This window comes from Merops nubicus, unplaced genomic scaffold (genome assembly GCF_000691845.1).
Source record: "Merops nubicus isolate BGI_N331 unplaced genomic scaffold, ASM69184v1 scaffold2396, whole genome shotgun sequence".
Lineage (NCBI taxonomy): Eukaryota > Metazoa > Chordata > Aves > Coraciiformes > Meropidae > Merops > Merops nubicus.
In genome coordinates, this window is record NW_008614142.1 from 1 (window position 1) to 19,348 (window position 19,348).

General features: G+C 56.6%; 2 protein-coding genes and 1 non-coding gene across 3 annotated transcripts; 1 reads left to right on the forward strand and 2 right to left on the reverse strand.

Annotated features, from left to right (window-relative positions):
• Positions 1-77: 77 nt before the first annotated feature.
• On the reverse strand, positions 78-5,902 carry LOC103774678 (selenium-binding protein 1-like; the record flags this gene model as incomplete). The annotated part of the gene is made up of 9 exons (XM_008942097.1): positions 5,860-5,902; positions 3,831-3,943; positions 3,505-3,690; positions 2,365-2,485; positions 1,980-2,162; positions 1,095-1,273; positions 503-581; positions 294-415; positions 78-170 (listed from the first exon to the last, which is right to left on the reverse strand). Coding segments are annotated over exons 1-9 (1,083 nt in total), but the record flags the coding sequence as incomplete, so codon positions are not given.
• Positions 5,903-9,372: 3,470 nt separating this feature from the next.
• On the reverse strand, positions 9,373-18,939 carry LOC103774679 (selenium-binding protein 1-like; the record flags this gene model as incomplete). The annotated part of the gene is given in 12 exon segments (XM_008942099.1): positions 9,373-9,535; positions 9,713-9,831; positions 10,040-10,163; positions 10,229-10,322; positions 10,445-10,523; positions 10,665-10,843; positions 11,136-11,318; positions 11,532-11,652; positions 12,136-12,321; positions 12,754-12,866; positions 18,520-18,568; positions 18,834-18,939. Coding segments are annotated over 12 exon segments (1,516 nt in total), but the record flags the coding sequence as incomplete, so codon positions are not given.
• A 272-nt stretch (positions 18,940-19,211) lies between these two features.
• On the forward strand, positions 19,212-19,283 carry TRNAM-CAU. The gene has a single exon. It is a non-coding gene; the product is annotated as a tRNA-Met (tRNA).
• The last annotated feature ends 65 nt before the right edge of the window (positions 19,284-19,348 follow it).

The following is a 19,348-nucleotide window of genomic DNA, read 5'->3' on the forward strand; positions in this document are numbered from 1 at the left end:
GAGAACCACGAGGACCTTCTCCCCAACCTCACCACCTCTGCCCCAGGTGGGGATTTTGGGGCCGTGGCTGAGCTCACCTGGATGACCAAAGGGTCTGGTTGACTCTGCAGCTCCTCATCCCCACACACGGTCACGGGTCCCCCCTTGGTGATGCTGCCACCCACAAAGACCTGCGAGAAACCAAAGGTTGGGGGTGGCTGAGGCAGCGTGAGGATGGAGCTGATGCCAGCAGCACCCCCAAAAACTGGAAGGAAAAGCCACGAGGTGCCACCAGGGACCTGCTGGTCCCTCACCTGCCCCACCAGCCTGGGCCTGTGGGTGTTGGAGATGTCGTACTGGCGGATGTCCCCGTGCAGCCAGTTGCTGAAGAAGAGGAACCTGTCGTCCAGCGAGATGAGGATGTCGGTGATGAAGCCTTGAGGTGGGTAGGACAGAGCTGTGCCCAAGGGGAAGCCCAGGGGGGCACCTGGGCACCCAACCCCAAGGGGGGGTTGACACTCACCTGGCATGTCTGGGAGCAACCAGCCTTCCACCTTCTTGCTGGCCACTTGGATCACCTTCTCAGCTGCCCAGTCTCCTTGCTGGGGGAGGAAAGGGGGGCTCAGTGGGTGGTAGGAGCAGCGTGAGACCCGATGCTGGGGCAGATGCTGTCTCCAGGGACAAGGAAGAAACCTCAGCCCTGGCTCTCTTGGGAGCCAGGGGAAAAGGAGCTCTGGAGAGCTGAGGAAAGGCTCAAAAACTCCTGGAGTTTTCCAGCTGGGTTAGCTGGTTTGCTGCAAGATGTTCTCTCTCCTCACCCACTTGGTCATGACGCACGGCGACAGGAGAACATGGCTGGGGCTGTTGGAAATCCACAACAAAGGGATAAAGAAATCTCTTTTTAGATGAAATCATCTCAGGCTAAACTGCTGCCGGTCCGAACAAGTCCTCTGGTGAGATTCCCTCCAGCCAGCTCAGGTTCTGGGTGTGGAGAGGAGGCTGCACAGCTCAGGGAGGGGGGGTTTTGGTGAGGACTCGAGGTGGGGGATGAAGGAAGCGGGGTGCTGGGTCAGCAGAGGGGCAGAACCCCTTTTCCTCAGGGTGGGAGCTCGTACCTCAGTCTTGTAGAAGCGGTGGATGGAGCTGCTGATGGTGCAGCCCACGTAGCCCGCGGCGGCGGCGGAGTCGTGGAGGAAACGGATCTCCAGGGGGGCTGAGTCCTCCCCCACGTCGATGGCCTGGCTGTGGGTGTGAGTGGTCCAGTCCCACACGTTGAGGTGGCGTCCGTAGCGCCCTGGCAGTTGGGGGGGACAAAGAGGGGGGCACAGGGGATGGGACTGGTGGGGTTGGAGGAGAACTTGGAGCTCCTGGAGTCCACCCAGGTCCCCCCTGCCCCGTGTCCCTCACCCCACATCTCCACGGCTTGGGAACCCCTCCAGGGGTGGGGACTCCACCACTGCCCTGGGCAGCCTGGCACAGCCCTGGGCAACCCTCCAGGGCAAGGAATTGTTCCTCAGGGGCAACTGAAACCTCCCCTGGGGCAACTTGAGGCTGGTTCTTCTTGCCCTATCCCTCGCTCCTTGGGAGAGGAGCCCCTTGCTTTGGACCTTGGCAAAAGCCACGAGAAGATGCCCAGCAACCAACGGTGACCATCTCACTGGGAAGGGTGCTGTAACCTTTTGGGGGGTGCTGGGCTGAGGTGGGGCATCATCCTTCATCCCTGGGGCCGAAATCCAACCCCACAGCAGCATTTTTGGACTCCTCCTGCTTCTGAACTCCTGAAAAGCTCTCACGGTCACTGGGCTGGGCTTGTCTTTTTTAAATCCACCTCTCTAGGAACTGTGTGGAATTCATTTTGCAGGTAAAATGGTCTCAGAGAGTTTCATCTAAGCCCACCAGCTGCCAGCTCTCAGTGGTAAGAGAAGGGGGTTGAAACGTGGCTGTTGGGGAGTCCTGCCCAGCACCTTTCTCCTGGAGCATTTAAAGAACTGATTTCTCACCTTTCTTTAGATCTTTGGGGTCAAATCCATACCCCAGACACTTTGGGATCCCCCATTCCGTGCTGATCAGGACGTTGTGGCGTGGCTGGTACCAGAAGTCATAACCCATGGGGGGCACCTTGTCCCCTCTCTCCCAATTCCCCTTGATCTCAAAGGTCTCTCCATCCAGCAGGATGAAACCACCTGATGCAAAACCCAAACCCCACCAGTGAGGACTCAGCTCATCCTCCTCATCCTCCAGATTCAGTTCGTGTGCTCTGAGACAAGACAGAGCAATCTGCTGCAGGAGACCTGGAGCCTCCAGGAGAGCTCTGGAGGGGGGATCTGCCCCTCTCCTGCCCCAGCACCTTCCCCCTGAGGGGCTTGGGGGGGGGGTCGTGGGTACCTTTCCCAGCGCCGGATGGATCTCCCAGGGTGCTGATCATGATTTCCCCGCTGCCCAGGCAGTGGGAGGTGTGGGGGTAGCCCAGGTTGCACTTCCAGAAGACATCCTCTGGGTTGATAACCTGCCAGGAGTTCAGAGGCACCGTCACCTCCTCCGGGCCAGGCTGCCCCTGGGCCAGAAGGGCTTTTGCTGGAGGTTCACGAGCCCCGTGTTACCCACTGGCAGGGTTGGGCACCTCCTGCCTGACCTCAGGATGGGGCTTTCCATGAAGCCAAGCAAGGCTGGAGGTGCCAGCTGGGGCAGGGCATGCCCAGTCCTGCGTCCCAGGGCGTGCTGGCACACCAGGCAGCCCCAAGAAGCTGGCTACTGGCCACCAGCAAGGACCTTGCACAGCCAGGTTGGAGGTGAACTGCACGTGGGTGCCCAGGGCTCCTCAGGAGACGTGTGGTGGGGAAGATGTGGGGGCTCTAAGCCTGGGGGGCACTGCTCTGCCTGGCACTCAGTGTGGCCTGGTCCCCTCCTGGTGGAGAAGTTGGGGTGTCAGAGAACCATGGGATGGTTTGGGTGGGGAGGGACCTTCCAAACTCATCTCCTCCAACCCCCCTGCAGGGAGCCGGGACAGCCCCAACTAGAGCAGGGTGCTCAGAGCCCTCAACCTCCCCTGGGATGGTGCCAGGGATGGGGCAGCGACCACCTCTCTGGGCAACCTGGGCCAGGGGCTCACCACCCTCAGCACCCAAAATCTCTCCCTTCTCTCCAGTCTAAATCTCCCTCTTTGAGTTTAAACCATCCCCCCTTGTCCTGTCCCAACAGGCCCTGCTCAAAACTCTGTCCCCAGCTTTCCTCTAAGCCCTGACAGGCCCCAAGAAGCTCTTTATGGAGCCTTCTCTCCAGGCTGCCCCATCCCAACCCTCTCCAGCTGGGCTCCCAGCAGAGGGGTTCCCCCAACAGATCATCCCCATGGCCCATTGGCACATCAGCAGGAGAACCCCCACACCTTCCACAACCCTCCCACTCTATCACCCAGTCATCAGCATCCTGCAGAGCTCTCAGACCTACCCCAAAACCTCTTTGCTAAGCTGCCACCTCTGCCAGAAACCCCAATCCCAACCCCTTTTAACCCTGCAGGTGCCCTGGGACCTTGAAGAGTTTGGGGGCTCGTGGCTCCGTTCCCACGTCCACCACGTAGATGCGGGAGGAGATGAAGCTGGGGAGGATCAGACGGTTCCTCTTCTTGGTGGCATCCCCAAAGCAGCTGCTGCAGGTGTTCCACCCCGAGTGGTGCAGCTCGTCCCCCACGTTGGGCATGGGAAGACGGTGGATGACCTGCCAGGACCCAGGGAAAGGGTTTTTAGGTGGGTTTTCGAAGCCCAGGAAGGTTCTAGAGGCTTGGGGGAGAATTGGACGTCAGCCTCCAGGGCTGAGCTGGCAGCTTTGGGGAGGAGCTGAGATGGAGCATCTGGTACCTGGCAGTAGTGTGGAGATTGGGGGTTGACATCCACAGTGGCCAAAAAATCGGGTTTCTGCCTCCCAGTGTTCCTGTAGATGCAGGGCACGTACACAATCTCCTCCCGGGGGCCTTTGGGGGCAGAAACGTTGTGTGAGGAGCAGCAGAAACCACCTCGGGTGGAGGAAAAGCCTTCTAGGGGTCTCTGGCCAGCTTGGGTCTCCCTCCTGGGCAGCCAAAGTGTTCCCCCAGTGGTTGGATCTCCATCCTCCTGTCCTACCAGAGGCACCAGGCTGGGCTCTCTTTGGAGGGGGCTGCTGTGCTGGGGTTTGGGCTCCTCCAGAGCCCTTGCCCTGGGAAAGGGGGTCTCTGGAGCTCAGCATCCCTAAGGAAGGCCACGGTTTTGGGGTCACCTCACCCCTTTGGGGTCACCTCCCACCTTTGAGGGTGCACCAGCCCTCCCCCAGCCTCAGCAGTCATGAGAACCAAACCACGTTGTCTCATTTCCATCCCATCTACACAGGAGAAGCCCCAAACCCCCAGGAGAAGCGTTTCCCAGGCTGAAGTCAGGGGCAGAGCCCCCCAAAACCCCTGGGCAGAGCCCCCCCAAGCCCCTGGGCAGCCCCATCAAGCAGTGAAAACCTCCCAGGACGTGATGGTCCAAGAGGGGCCAGGCTGTGAGACATCCCCCTGAGAAAGGGAGGAGGGCTCTGCCCCAGGGGTGTCCTCACAGCCCCAGGGCTGCCACGCTCCCAGCTCCTCTGGGGAGTGGGAAATGGCTTTTTTAGGGGACCTGAGCGTGGTCCAAGCCCTGGGCAAGAGCTTTGAGATCCCTCAGAGTCTCCTTATCGCTGTGGACGTGACACTGAGTCAGGAGGGAGCACTGCCAGAGGGAGGACTCGTGAGGAGGAACTGGTTTAGGAAATGCTGAGGAGAAGGGAAAGGGAGAGAGAGGTGAGCTGGGACCTTTGGGTTGGAGCCAAACCCGTGGCCAGTTGGCTCTGCAGCCTGCTTGCCCTCACAGCTCTTGGCACAAGGGGTGACTGGGGCAGGCCGGGGGGGGTGCCAGCGTGGGGGAGTTGAGAACAGCCACCAAACCCCCAGAGATCCCTTCCCTGCACCAAAAATCGGGGGGGGAGGACGCAGCCACAGAGCTCACACACCTCCCAGGGGACACCAAGGAGCTTCTCAACCCCTGACCTGCCAGATCTCTGCCTGGAAGAGCTTTTTTTTGGGTGCCAGAAGTTACTCAGCGCCGCTGAAGCAACCAGATAGTTCCCAAGGGAACTTGCCAGAGTGGCAGAGTCAACGGGATTTGTGCTAATTGCTATTAATTTTAATCCCTGGCTCGTTCTGCTGACACACAGGGATGTTTTAAAGCCTCATCTCTTCGTTGTTGCTTTCTTAGATCAAAGGCAAACAGGGCTGGGAATCCCAGCTCGTGAGCAAGCTCCAGAGCTCTCCAAAGTTCCAGGGCTGGTGTTTGCTAAGCCATGGAGGAGAGGATTAAGGGAGGGGAGAGCTGGAGATGATGCAGGCACCAGGCTCCTCACATCAGCACCAGGCTCCTCACATCAGCACCAGGGCTTTGGCCAGGCAGGGAGAAGGATTCTCAGGCAAAGCCCCCCCAGATGTGGGAGGAGTGAGCTGCTGAGGCTGGTTCTTGGACCAAGAGGTTTTGTCCTGGTGGGATCCCAGCCCTCAGGAGCAGAGTGCAGGGAAAATTCAGGATCTCCTCCTCTCCCTCCTCACCTTTAGCTCCCGTGGTGGAAAACTGAGAAACTCCAACCCCCCCCCCCCTCTTTTGCACAGAGGAGCCACGGGTGGCTTTGCTGCAGGCAAACCCCTCCCAAACCATCAGGAAACCTAAAAAAAACCTTGATTCTGACCCCAAACTGTTGTTATGCCATTGATGTTGGACCTGGGGAGAGGCCAGAAGCAAACCCCTCACTTCCCCAACCCCTGCTGCTGAGAACAACCTCCTGAAAGCCTGGATTGAATCTTCCCCTAAATCCCAGCCAGGGCTCTTCCCTGCCTGCCCCACTTGCCTTTCATGGCATCCAGAGGTGAGCTGAAGCCAGGACCACACGCTCCACACTCTCCTGCTTTGAGAAGAGCAGAAAGAAGCAGAAATTAGACAGCAGCAAGTTTTTTTAGCCCCTTTTTTTCCAAAGGAACCACTCGCTGGGCTGGCTGCTCCGTGGCTGGGTCTGAGGTGGACCAGGGTGCTCACTTGAGCAGCCAAAATGACCCCCTAGAAAGGTTTGGGACCCTCAGTAGCCCAAAAAAGGCCAGTGATATGTTCCTAGTGCAAAGATCCAAGCCTCAGAGCCACGTCTGTCCCCCTTGCCTCCCATCATCTCCTGAGGAGAGGGAGGAAAACCTCCAGCTGAATGCTCTGACTCTACTCTGCCTCTTGGTTGTCTTCTCATTTGGTTTATCCCTGGTGTCCCTGCTCCTGCAGGGAACAAATCCCACCTGAAGCACCCAAAACTCCTCCTCCTCTCCAGTTTGCTTCTCCCTTCTCCTGCAAAAAACCAGCCCTGCCCCAGTCAGGCTGCACTGACTACAGCAAACAAGCTGCAGATGGATAAATGAGAGAATAAGTCAAAGGCTTCTAATTCTCAGCCTATTTCCTGGCACTTTCAGCAGTTTGAGGAGACAAACCCTTTGCTGACCAGAGAAACCACCACGTTTATCCCCCTATTTCTTTTCATTTCATGTTTTCTGGGTGTCAAGGCAACAAACCCACCAGACCCAGGTCCCAGGGAGCTTATTTGGGCTCTGGAGCAGATCCCAAGGCCACCAAACCACCATCAGACCCAACCCTTCTCCTCTGGAAGGCAAATTGGAGATGACAGAGAGGTCTCTTACCTGTGCTGGAGGCTGGGTTGGGTCTCACCTGCTGCTGAGCAGGGGATGGAGATGATCCCACCAACATTCTGCCCGCCAGGAGCCACCCCAGGGAGAAGCTGCAGCTCCGTGGGGGTTCCAATAGAGAGAGAGAGAGGGATGAGGAGAAGGAGGATTTGGGCTGAGGACATCAAGGGGAGGATCCACACGTCGAGGGGAGGGGGGTGGGAGGTGCCAGGGCAGCCTGGCAGCACTGGGAATGTGCAAGGGAAGCAACTTCAGAGCGCCCAGAAGCTGCTCCCCTCCCACAGGGGTAGGGGATGGGGGTTTTCAGGGAAAAACATGGGAAAAGATGGGAAAAAGAAGGGATTTAGCACAGAGGGAAGGTGGTTCCTCCTCTCCTCCAGCTCCCTGCGTGCAGCACGCCCCGTTTGCCCCTGGGGCTGGTGAGGTGCCAGGGTGGGGAGCGGGCAGGTGCTGCCTTCCCCAGCACAGGAGTCCTCTCAGGAGCTTGCAGAGGTTCATCACCACTGAGCATGAAAAAACGAGGCCTGAATTTCTCCCAATTTCAGGGTGAACGTTCCCCGTGGGAGGTTCACGGGCCAGCAGGGCAGCAGCCAGGTAACAATTCCCCCCGTGGCACCTCTGGCTGCTGCTTCTGCCCCCAGAGCTGGGCAAGGACATCTATGGTGGCCTTGTCCTCCCCCAGTGCCCACCCCAGGCGTGGAGGCTGAACCAGGGGGTTCAAACAGTCCATCCCTCAGCTCCTGGAGGGTCTCAGCAGCAGAAAGACCCAGCAGCTCAGTCTCAGCTGCTCCTCTGTAGTCGCTGCTCAGCACCATGGGTCATCCCTGGGTCTCCCACCTTGCCTCTGACCCAGGAAAGCTTCTCCAGGGCTTAGATGCAAAGGGGAAGGCACGTGGAAGCAACAGCCCAGCTTCATCTGGACTTCATCTGCACCTTCCATCACCATCCAAGGAAGCAGCTCTGCTGCAGCTCAGCCTGGAGGTCCTGAGGGGGTCCCCTCCCTTAGAAGAGGGGTGATACCAGCCACCCCTCTCCTCCTGGGCTGCTGCTGGAAGCTCTGAAGGACGTGGGAGGTGCTGGCACCAGGGAGAAGAACGTCTTCAACCAACCACTAGAGGGAAGAGACAAAGCACCCAACGCTTCCCCAGCTAAATCCCATCCAGCCCCACCACCTTCCACCTCAAGGAAAGGCCCATGGTCCCCAAAATGTGGCAATCAGGATGAAAGAGCCAGGAACAGACCTTGGAGGGGATGAAGTTTGCTGATACCAGCAGCAGAAGGGCCACGTGCACCCCTGGGTGGGATGGTGGGAGGAGGAGCTGGGTCACCTCTGCAGCAGTTCCTCTGGATCTTCATGGCTCAGAGACCCAGCTGAGTCCTCTCCTTGCTTGGCCAACCCCCTGGAGGTCAGAGAGGGAGGGCAGTGGGTGGTGTGAGGGGCAGCAGGCTCTGATCAGCCCCAGAAATGTGGCTATTTGGTGGGGGAGTCCCTCCTGTGTCAACTTTGGTGGTGCCTGGTCCCACCACGTGGAGGGAGGAGCTGGGAGGTGGCTCATTCCAAAGCCACCTCAACACCAGGGAGTTCCTGGGGATGGGAAGTAGGGAATAAATCTGTTTTTAGGGTTTTTTCCCCTTGCTTGGCTTGGCTTTTCCATGAAACTGCTCGTTTTCACCCCCAAGGGCTTTGTCTCCAGCTTATTTTCCCTTCCCCCTTTGCTCTGGGGAGGAGGGAGAGGAAAGGGGGAGGGTGAGAGAGCATCACTTAGTCAGGGTTGACCCACCACAGCCCTTTTTGGTGCCCAACGTTGGGGGAGTTATTTTCTGGGGAGGATGAAGGAAAATAGTGCTTTACCCTGGGCCTTGGGGGCTTTGCTGTTTTGGGGGAGCTGCATTGCAGAGAAGATGATGGAACACATCTCCCTCCTCCCACCAGGGATCAACGTGGGATTTAACCCTGGCAGGAAAATAACCTGTGGTGGGAGCTGTGTGTTGAAGAGGGGAGGGAGTAGACACGACCTAAAGAGAGGATTTCCCAAAGAACCAGATGAGAAGAACCCAAAACCCACCCCCAAAAGTCTTGCAATCCAAGTGGGAAAAGGGATATAAAGTGAGAAGATTTGGGTGCATCTTTAAAACCCCTGGATTTCTTTGGTAAACTGATATAAATTTGATTGTTTGCCAATCTTTTGATGACTATCACGGGTTTCATTCCTCTCCCCCTTTTTCTCTTTGTAGGAGAAAGCTGATATTCAGAAGGATCCACATTATATCCCCATTTTTTGCAGCTTTTGGGTTTCTGGAAGACTCACGGGCACTTTGAACCAGCCAGAATTTGCCACAGGGATTTCTAAACCCCTGAGAACAATCTAGAAAGGCTCCAGGGAAAGAAGACACGTGAAGATCCAACTGCTGCAATGCATGATTTTATTTGAGTAAAGCAGAACACAAGAGCAAACCAGAGTGAGGACCAGGCACCTCGTTTCCAAACCAAGCCCTTGATGCCCCTTCAAGCTTCTTCTCTGGTCTGCTTGAACCAAACCCTCAGAACCCCCCACAGCTCAGAAATTTAGACTCCAGCAATGAACCCTCAAAGCCCAACTACCCCCTGCTCTTGGTTAATGGCTGCACTAGGGAAGAGACAGAAGGCTGGAGCCTGTCACCTTCTAGGAGCCTGCCCAAATCTAGGCTGAGATTTCAGAGGTGGAGTCTCCAGAAGGGAAGTGGATGTCATGGGCAAGGCAAGGCCCGTGGGGTTCCTTTCCAAAGTCCACCAGGAAGTTCTTGTTGACTGTCAGGCCTCCCTTCTCTGTGTCCACATCAATCTGGAGCATGACAGAGCCTTCCCTGCAAGGGGACAAGAGTGTGGCTGCTACAGACAGCAACCCCTGGTCCTCTCCAGGAGATCCTGCCCTCCACCACCCTGGTCCATATCAAAGCAGAGCCTTCCTCCTCAAAGTGTTGGCACTTTCCCCATTTCCAGTGCAGAGCCCAGCCAAAAAAAGGCTTCCCAAAGTTTCTTACCTGACCACGTTGGGGTAGAACTGCTTGTCCCAGGTGCTGTAGAAGGAGTTGGTGACGTACAGCCTCTTGCCATCCAGGCTGAGCTGCATTTTGCAGGGTCCACCGTAGATCCTCTTGCACTGGAGACACAACAGACATCAGAAATGCTCCTGGCTCCTGTCCTGGAGCAGCCCAGCACAAGCAGGAGCAGAGCAGAGCCTCCCAAGCTCCCAGATGCTGCAGGCACACGGGTCCCTCCACCCACACCCACCCCAGACACCCCGGGCAGAGGATTGGCAGAGCAGAGCCAAAGTCCACAGGACACCAAGAGGGCAACTCAGAGCTCACCTTGACCACCAGGGGCTCTGGCTGGCACTTGAGTTCTTCATCTCTACACACAGTCACGGGTCCACCTCTGAGGATGCTGCCTCCCACAAACACCTAGAAACGAGGCAGTGGCCGTTGTCTTCCCCTCCAGCCACCAGCAGAGCCAGGAGCTCAGGAAGCTCCTTGGAAGCCCTTCTGCTCCCACCTTACCTGTCCCGCTCATACTGGCGGATGTCTCCATGCAGCCAGTTGCTGACATACAGGTACCTGTCGTCCATGGAGATGACGAGGTCGACTGTGAAGGCTGAAGGAGAGAGAAACAAAGCTCCAGAGAAGGCAGAAACAACCCAAAACATGCCCAACCTCACGCCACCCAACCCGAGGCTCCGGGAGGAAAAAAAGAAACCCAATTTTGGGCCCACCAACCTGGCATCTTGCACATGATCCACCCCGACACCTCCTTGGCCGGTATCCGGATCACCTCCTCCACGGCCCAGCAGTCCCTCTGCAGAAGGAACGGGGGCACCAGGGGGTGAGCGACCCTGGTGGAGGGGCAGGAGCCCTCCCTGCACCTCCACCCCCCTCGATTTTTTCAAGGGGAGGGGTCTCCAGCCCTCTGTGGCTCACGGTGGCCAGGGCAACTTGCCTCGCACTTGTAGAAGCGGTAGATGATGCCACTGAGGGCACAGCTCACGTAGCCCTCAGCAGCATCAGGGTTGTGCAGGAATTTCACACTCAGGGGCAGGGAATCCTCCCCCAGGTCAAAGCACTGGGTGAGGGTCCGGCAGGACAAGTTCCAGACGTTCAGGCGCCGCCCGAAGACCCCTGAGGAGAAGGATAAACCGTGGATGGGAATCCCTCCCAGATTGCTCAAAGGTGGGGATGGCCACGGCAAAGACAAGTCCCCACCAGCAGAGAAGCTGCCAAGATGGAAGGAGCAGCAGGAGGAGATGGGAACCAGCCTCATTTAGGGAGAGATGCTGCACCTCCTGTAGCCGTGCCCCTAAAATGGGCCGTTCTGGGGTAAAACCAGCCTGTCCCCTCCCTCTGTGGGGGTTGACACCCTCCCGCCACCTCAGTGGGCTCAGGCTCAGGACCTGCAGCCACGTTCTCTCACCTTTCTTCAGGTCATCAGGATTAAAGCCACGTCCTGCAATTTTGGGGACAAAGCCAGCGGAGCTGACCAGGACGTTGTGGCGCGGCTGGTACCAGAAGTCACACCCGGTCGGGGGGACCTCACACTCGTGTTCCCAGTTCCCCTTCAGCTCAAGGGTCTGTCCATCCAGCACGATAAACCCACCTGAGATCCAAAAAAGGGGGGGTTGATGTCAGTGTGGTGACAAATCCCACCCCCCAGGTCGGAGGAACCAACACGCTCTGGGCGTGAACCCAACTGCTTCTAAACACTTCACACCTCCAGACTCTACAGCTCTTTGGTGGGTGAAGAGATGGGTGTGTAGACTCCCAGGGCAGCAGGAGTCCCACCCCCTGGGGGGTCTCCAGGGGAATGTACCTTTCCCATTGCCAGCTGGATCTCCCATGTTGGCGATCAAGATGTCCCCGTTGGGCAGGCTGCGGACTACAGCCAGGTAGCCCTTGTTGCACTTCCAGAAGACATCCACGGGCTCGATCATCTGGGAAAAGGTCACACACACATCAACCTGGGCCTGCTGGGCTTATTTCATGCTCCCAGTCAGAGCTTTTGGCCACCAGAGTCTCCTGAACATCTCTGACTCTTGTGGGAGCTTTCGGTGCACGAACTCATCCTTGCCAGGGCTTGTTGCTCCTTGTAGAGGAGCCCAGAAGACTCTGAGCTCCACTCTGCACAGACAAGACCAAAGCAACACCCAACTCAGGCCCCTTCATCTGTCTGTAGCTTGACTTGCAACAATGAGACACCCTCCAAACACAACAAGCCCACAGAAAGGACCACACCAACAACTGGAACCTTCCTTGCTCTGACAAGGAGCGAGCTGAGAGAGAACCACGACCCAGCTCTGTAGAATCAAGCTGGAAGAGGAGCTGCAGAGAGAACCCTTCATCCCTGGCTAGCATTCCAGAAGCACCGGTTCCCACCTCTTTCCCAGAAACCTGTCTTTGAACCTCCTCCTTCATACCTTACACAGCTTGGGAGCCCGGCACTGGGAACCCACATCCACCACGTAGATACGGGAGGAAATCAAACAAGGCAGAATCAGCTTGTTCCTTCTCACAGGGACACTGTCCAAGCAGCTGCAGCCACCACTCCACCCCGAGGAATGCAGCTCGTCTTTGAGGTTGGGCATGGGCAGGCGGTGGATCCCCTAGGCAGGCAGGCCAGGCAGCCCGAGGAATGCAGCTCGTCTTTGAGGTTGGGCATGGGCAGGCGGTGGATCACCTAGGCAGGCAGTCAAGGCAGAGTTAGGGGTGGGCTTGGTGGTGGTGCCACCACGAATCCCTGCACTGAAAGAGCTCTGGGCAAAGGTTGAAGCTTGAACATGAGGGATGAGGTCAAAGGTGGCCAGTAGATGTAGACAACGTATCTTTGGAGCCTTCAGAGACAGGTCTCCTGTTGAGGGTGGGATTCTCTGGCAGCGAGTTGGGAAGTGGGTCAGAGATGACTTGACCCCAAGGTAGAGAGGTGGAGATGAGGCAACTAGAGCCCAGCACGCAGGGGACAGTGGAGAAGAGGCAACATCATGGATCTGCCAGATGAAGCCAGCAGCTCATCACCAGCCCAGTAAAAACCCAAGTACCTGGCCATAACATGGAGATCTGGGGTTGAGATCAACGGTGGCCAAGAAGTCAGGCTGCTCAATGCATGTCTCCCTGTAGGTGCAGGTCACGTAGGCAACCTCCTCCCTAGGAGCTGGGTCAACAGAAAGCTGGTGTTAAAACACCCCATGAACCAGCCAAGCAGGGGAAGAAAAGCTTCAACAGACTCTTAGATGGGATTGAACTTCTTTTTCTGGATGCTCCAACCTTCCTACAGGCAGTTGAACGAGGTGAACGTTGTAGGTTCCTCTCAGCTGGACTGTTCTACTCTACCCCTTCTTGCTCCCTGACAACAGTCCAACCCTGCTCCATCACTGACCAAGAGGTGAGAGGACAAGAGTGGTAGATGTCTACAGAGTTTCAGGTCTCTCCCTCCAGGGGAAGCCCCTCAGAAGATGCAGTTTCTCCACGATGGGCTCCACTAACCCCAAAGCTCTTCCCCCAACACCACAGCATGCTCAGGAGAACTTGCCTTTCAAAGCCTCCGGGCAGGTGGGGTACTCGTAGCACTGAGTTCTGCATCTGTCTGATGAGGGGAGAGAGAAGAACGACATGAGAAACCTCCACATCCTTCAAAAGTGCCTGTTCAGAAGAACCTTTCCCACCCCAGGGACCTTCTCCCTCCCCAGCTACCAACACGACCAGCCTCTGCTAGGGTTGTGGCAGTGAGAAATCACAGATCCAGGAGAGGGAACCTTCCTGAGGTGCCACCAGGGATCTCACAGATCAACACCTCACTCAGTTCCCTTCTGCCTCCTCCAAGCCCCTCACTGATGGAGACAGAGCTTCCCCCAAGGACCATGCCCAGACTGAAGATCTAGCCTGGAAAAAGGTCTGTTCCCATGTCCCCCTGCCTAGAAGGGGAAGGTCCTTCCCATCCAGATGTTACACCCACCTCAAAGCAGCTTTTCAAGGCAAAAAGAAGCCCCAGAGACACGGAAGGAACCTTTGGCACACCCCAAAAGGCTCAAGTTGAGTCCCACCCTTCTCCTCCCTGCCAAGGAACCGACCTACTGGTCCCTGTTGGGTCTCAGGGTGGGATGTCTGCAGCCCCCAGCCCCAGGATGGAGCTTCCAGGCTTGGAGCTGCCGTGGGGAGGCTGCAGAGTCTCTCTTACCCATGCTGAAGGCTTCTGGTTGAGTCTCCTCAAGAGCAGAGGTGCTGGAGCTGGAGGTTTTGCTGTCTGCCTGGTTGGAGAAGGTTGTGTTGTGCTGAGGCTGCTCCAAGGGGACCTTATATACAAGGCAGAAGGGTGGGGGGCACGAGGAAGCTGCCAAGGGAGGAGCCACCTCTGCCCAGGGTTTGGGAGGTGCCAGACCAGCACCGTGGCTTGTTTCCTCCTTGCTAACCACCAATCTGGAGGAAAAATCTGCTGGGCCATGCAGGTCTTTTCCTTAAACACAACCTTGCCTTATCTGATCCTGGAGCTGTGGCCACTTCCAGTGGACTTCTTCAGGCTCTGGAAGCCTTCAGAGCTTCCATCTCTCAGCCCAGATCCAAGGTAATTACATCCAACCCCCCTCCATCCCCACGTTCAAAAGTGCAGTGGCTGCAAATTCCACCCAGGGGATGAGAAGCCCGGGCAGATAATCAGCCCCACCAGCAGCCTCCTGCAGATTACAAGGTTTGGACGTAGGGAGGCCACCAAAGGCACCTCTGAAACCTGGACCCTGACAGGAGGCACGTCTCTGGCTGAGGGTTGAGCTGAAGGCATCACAGGCTCGGCTCAAACAGCACGTCCCAGAGGTGCCTGCACCAAGAAAGAAGAATTTTGGAGCTCTGAGGGCTTCAAACTGGGCCTCAGCACCCAGAAGAGGAGGGGGTCTCCAACAGCAGGGACATCAGAAGAGAGTTGAGGACCTGCTGGAATCTCCCCAGCAGCAGGATGCCCCTGGAAGTACAATCTCTGCTCTAGTTGAGGCAACATCTCCCAGGTCAAGAGGTGGCTGCTGCCTCCAGGTTTGCAGCTCCACGTGGGAGTCAATCCACTCGTGGAAAACAGGAATCTGTAGGAAAAAGGCTTTTGAGGAGCAGGTGACAGACCTGGGGCTGTGGAGTCTGAAGAAGAGGAGGATGAGGGGGGGGACTCATCTTTAACTCCCCGAAAGGAGGTTGTAGAGATGGAGGCGTTGGTGTCTTCTCCCAAGTAACTAGGGACAGAACAAGAGGGAATGGCCTCAAGCTGCCCAGGGGGGGTTTAGGTTGGACATCAGGAGGAACTTTTTCACTGGAAGGCTCGTTGGAACGTTGTTGGAACGTTGGAACACGTTGCCCAGGGAGGTGGTGGAGCCCCCATCCCTGGGAGGTGTTTAAAAGCCACCTAGATGGTGGCCCTTGGGCCTTGGGTAGAGTAGGGTTCATGGTTGGACTGGACCTTAGAGGTCTTTTCCAACCCAAGTGGTCCAAAGTGCTCCACAGGGGACCAGCAGAGGCCTCTGTTAAAGAACCCAAGGTGCTGGAGAGGAGAATTTTGGAAGGAGGACCCTCCTGCTGAGCCTGGCTGCCAAGCTAAAGCAGGAAGGAAACATCCAGTGCTGTGGAAGGTGAGTCAGTAGCACCAACCCTTGTGGAAGAACTCCTCCATCTGTGGGTGAATGCCATGGGATAAGCAATTCCTCCCCACAGGAATGCAGCAACATCTTGACAGCCCCATGAAGGAAGCCCTCAGGAGATCTCTATCAGCCCAGAGGACACCTGAGCCCATCTCAGGAGGGTTGGGCTTCCAGAGCAGCACTTGGAACGTGGGGCAGGAGGACAAGGAGCAGCCAAAGACTCGCTCTTCCCTCTAAGTCAGCAGCAAGGGGCACCACTCGTGGTGGTTTTTAGGAGGAATTGGTCTTGGCAGTCGTGGTGCAAGAGGCAAAGGCCATGAGAAGAGGGACCATCCACTCCCCCACCCAGAGGCTTCCACAGCACCAGTTGACAACAGACAAGGGGTGTCCCAGGTACCTCAAGGTTCACTATGAGGCAAGGAGAAGCTCTTAAAATCATATCGTGGAGGAAAGGAGGAAGCTGGCAAAGGGATGGCTCAAAGCCTGGTCTTCTGGACTAGGAAGTCAAGATCCTGGGCAGGAGCAACCTCAGGGAAAGCAATTCTGTCCTCCTCCCACATGAGGCCTGTGATGGAGACACTTCTGGAGGGCTTCCATCCATCCAGAGCAGCCCCTTTCATTCAGCACAGCGTCCACTGAGGACCTGGGAGACCCCAGCAGAGGAACCTTCCTTGGAGGACGTGTGAAGGATGCCAGAAGAAAGAGGCATCAAAGAGCTGGAGTGGTCCAAGAGCATCAAGTCAAGCAGGATGAAGGTTCTGGGCTCCACGCTGGACTTTGGGGGGTCAGTGTTGTACCAGATTTAGTGTGTGCAGGATGTCACCACCTCCAGAGGGAAGGAGACCCAACAAAAGACCTCTGCACATGGACACTGGGCAGAACAATGACCCACAGGTCAAGGCAGGAGACCCAGAGTGTGGCTGGAGCTGCTCAACTGATGCCTCTCTGCAGCCTGCACCTCCATACCTGCCAATTAAAACCTTCATTAGCCTTCCACTCATTAACCAAGTCGGCTGGTCACCCGATTTGGCTTCCCTCGGGGACGTCTTTGGCATCCCTCACCCAACCAAGCTTGGGGGGGGCGTGGGGGGTTGGGTCTCCTAATTAAGCTGATGACAGGAGGGATAAGAGCTGGCTCAGCAGCTCCAACCAGCCAGCCAGAGATGGGCAGCAGGGAACACCAGCAACAGGTCCAAGAGCAGCTCCCTGTGGTGTGGGAAAGCAATCAGGGGCTTCAAGGGACAGCCCACACTTGAGGTGGCAACTGCTCCTCACCTTCCAACCCTCTCTTCCAGCCCTGGTAGGGAGGGACATGCTGGGATTTGGCTCATGGGCAGGAGGAGGTGATGCAACCCAGGGCAGAGCACCCCAAGAAACGTGCTGGGAGAAGTCTTCTCTTGGTGAAGGAGAGAAGATCTGCTCTAAACACCCAGCAAGAGCTCCCCCGACTACAGGAGCCACCTCCAACCCTCCCTCAGGTCTCCACGGGGGACGTTTGCTTCCCACCTCACCCTGCTGTCAAACTCCAGAGGAGCCCCAAGGTATCTGAGGGTTGCTCATCATCTTGAGCTCCTAAATCCTCTTTTCTTACTTCTTCCCTGGCCTCCACACTCCCTGTGAAGCTGCTGCCACATTCAGACAGCTCAGCAAGGCACTGAGCACCACGAGAGCTGGGACAGACCCACCAAAAGCTGCCAGCAGGGCTACGTTGTCCTGAACCTTCTGGAGCTCCAGGTCTTCCAAGGGTCTCACTCTGTTCCAGTCCATTCCCATCCTCAGGAGCAGAAGGAAAATCACCCCCCAGGTCACCATTTGGACAGCAGGGGCAAGGGGCAGAGGTTGGGCTACAAGCTACTCAACGTGGTGCAGGAGGCTCAACAAAGTTTAGAGGCTCAACTAAACTGGGCTTGATGACCTTGAAGGTCTTTTCCCAACCTAAATGGTTCTGTGATTCTACAACCTCTGGCTGAGAGGGGTGAAGAGCTCCCAGATGAAACGTTCATTCCTGAAGGACTTGGAACATTCTGGAAGTCCCAAGGGAGGGGACACAAAGCTCTGGCCAGCAGCAGCACTGGGGGGTCCCCCCTCCCCACTACACCCCAGGGCTACAACCAGACCTGCCCACCCAAAAAGCCACATCCTCAGGTTGGGATCTCAGGTGACGTGTCGTGACCTGAGGTGGCCACTCAGGGACCCTGTGAAGCCACAGGCAGATGTCCCCTGAGTCACTTTTCTGCTGGCTCAGCTCCTTCCAACGACTCCTCCCAGAACCACCAGATCTCCATCTGAGCCCAGAGGAGCACCATGAGGCTGGGGAGGGTGGAGGAGCAGGACCTGCTGGGGCTCCTCTTCCTCTCCTCTGCCTAAAGACTGACAGCTCCCTGCAGAGTCCCTGGGAGTGCTGCACATCAGAGTGGTTTAAACTAAAAAGAGGGAAATTTGGGACACTGAGGGTGTTGAGCCCCTGGCCCAGGTTGCCCCAAGAGGTGGTCGAGGTCCTGGAGATCTTCCAGGTGAGGTTGAAGGCTCTGAGCACCCTGCTCTAGTTGGGGCTGTCCCTGCTCCCTGCAGGGGGGTTGGAGGAGATGAGCTTGGAAGGTGCCTCCCAGTCCATAAGTCTGTGATTCTATGAAAATAATATAAAAAATATAAACCAATATCAAATAAACCACAACCAGGCTCCTGGTGTTCCCAGTTGGTGCCTGTTGGGTGCCAGGGGCTCTTCCTCTGGGCATCACCCACACGTGCACCTCCCGGGAGCTCTCAGCGTGGATTCAAGGAGGGATTTATCCCCCTGGATTTATCCCATCCCTGGATTTACTCTGAGCCTGTCCCAGGCTGGGGGATCACCGGGCAGAGGGGAAAATCTGGAGCATCCTAGGAGCAAGATGTTGCTGATCCTGAGGTTGCTCTTCGAGGTGTTTTGCTGCCCTGTGAGAAAAATAACACAAAAAAGAACTTTGAAGTCCACATCTGGCCCTCACCTTCCCCTGGCAGCCGTGGCACAGGCACCAGAAATCTGGAGCTGTCACCTTTGCTTTAGTCTCTGCCATGCAACAGAAGGTGTCTTCCAAAAAAACAAGGGCTGGGGCAGCTCTCGGCAGGAGTGAGAACATCCAGCTGGCAGAAAGGATGGTCAGTGCAGGTCTCCTTGGTGGCACCTTCCCACTCAAAGGGGACGTGGTCTTCACTCACCTCCTCCAGCTCCAGTGTTGGTTGCTCCATCCACTGTCACTTGTGGCACCTAAAACACCAAAAGACTGAAAATTTTTAGGGTTTGGTGGGTTTCTCCCCAGCCAGAGGAGCAAAAATGCCTCTGCAGGACATCAGAGAGGAACCATCAAGACACACAGGACACAGCAGACAACACCTTGATGCTCCTCATCTGCGAAGCATCCTCAATACCCACAGACACCCGTGGAAGCCCCGAGCTCCTACGTGCTGCTACCAGCAGGTCCTTGCTAGAGGGACCTTCCTGGGGTGGGACCCCCTTAGAGACCCCCCCTCACCCAGCAAGCGTGCCCAGGAAACCCCCTTTCTAGCCAAAGCCCCTTCCTCAGCAGGACCAGCTCATCCTCAGCCTCACTGGCCACACTGGGGCTGCTCCAGCCTCCCCTGGAAGAAAAACGGAAAGACATAGAGAAGGGATGAGGGATGAGAAGGCAAAAAAATGGGACTTTGGGAACAAGAGAGGACCACGGAGCAGGACAATTGTGTGGAGAGAGGGGAGCAGAGATACGGATCCAAAAAATTAGGGACAGAGAGATGGAGGCAGAGACCCAGGGAGGAGGGGAAGGGACCAGCAGGACAAGAGAGGAGAGGGAAGAGGCTGGAGCAGCGCTCGGTGATTATCTACATATAGCCTGATATGGAGCTTTGTAGCCACCAGCAGAGTGGCGCAGCGGAAGCGTGCTGGGCCCATAACCCAGAGGTCGATGGATCGAAACCATCCTCTGCTAGTTCATTTTTCCTCTCTCACTTAACTCACAGTCGTTTTTTTTTCTTCATTATCACCTTTAATTAA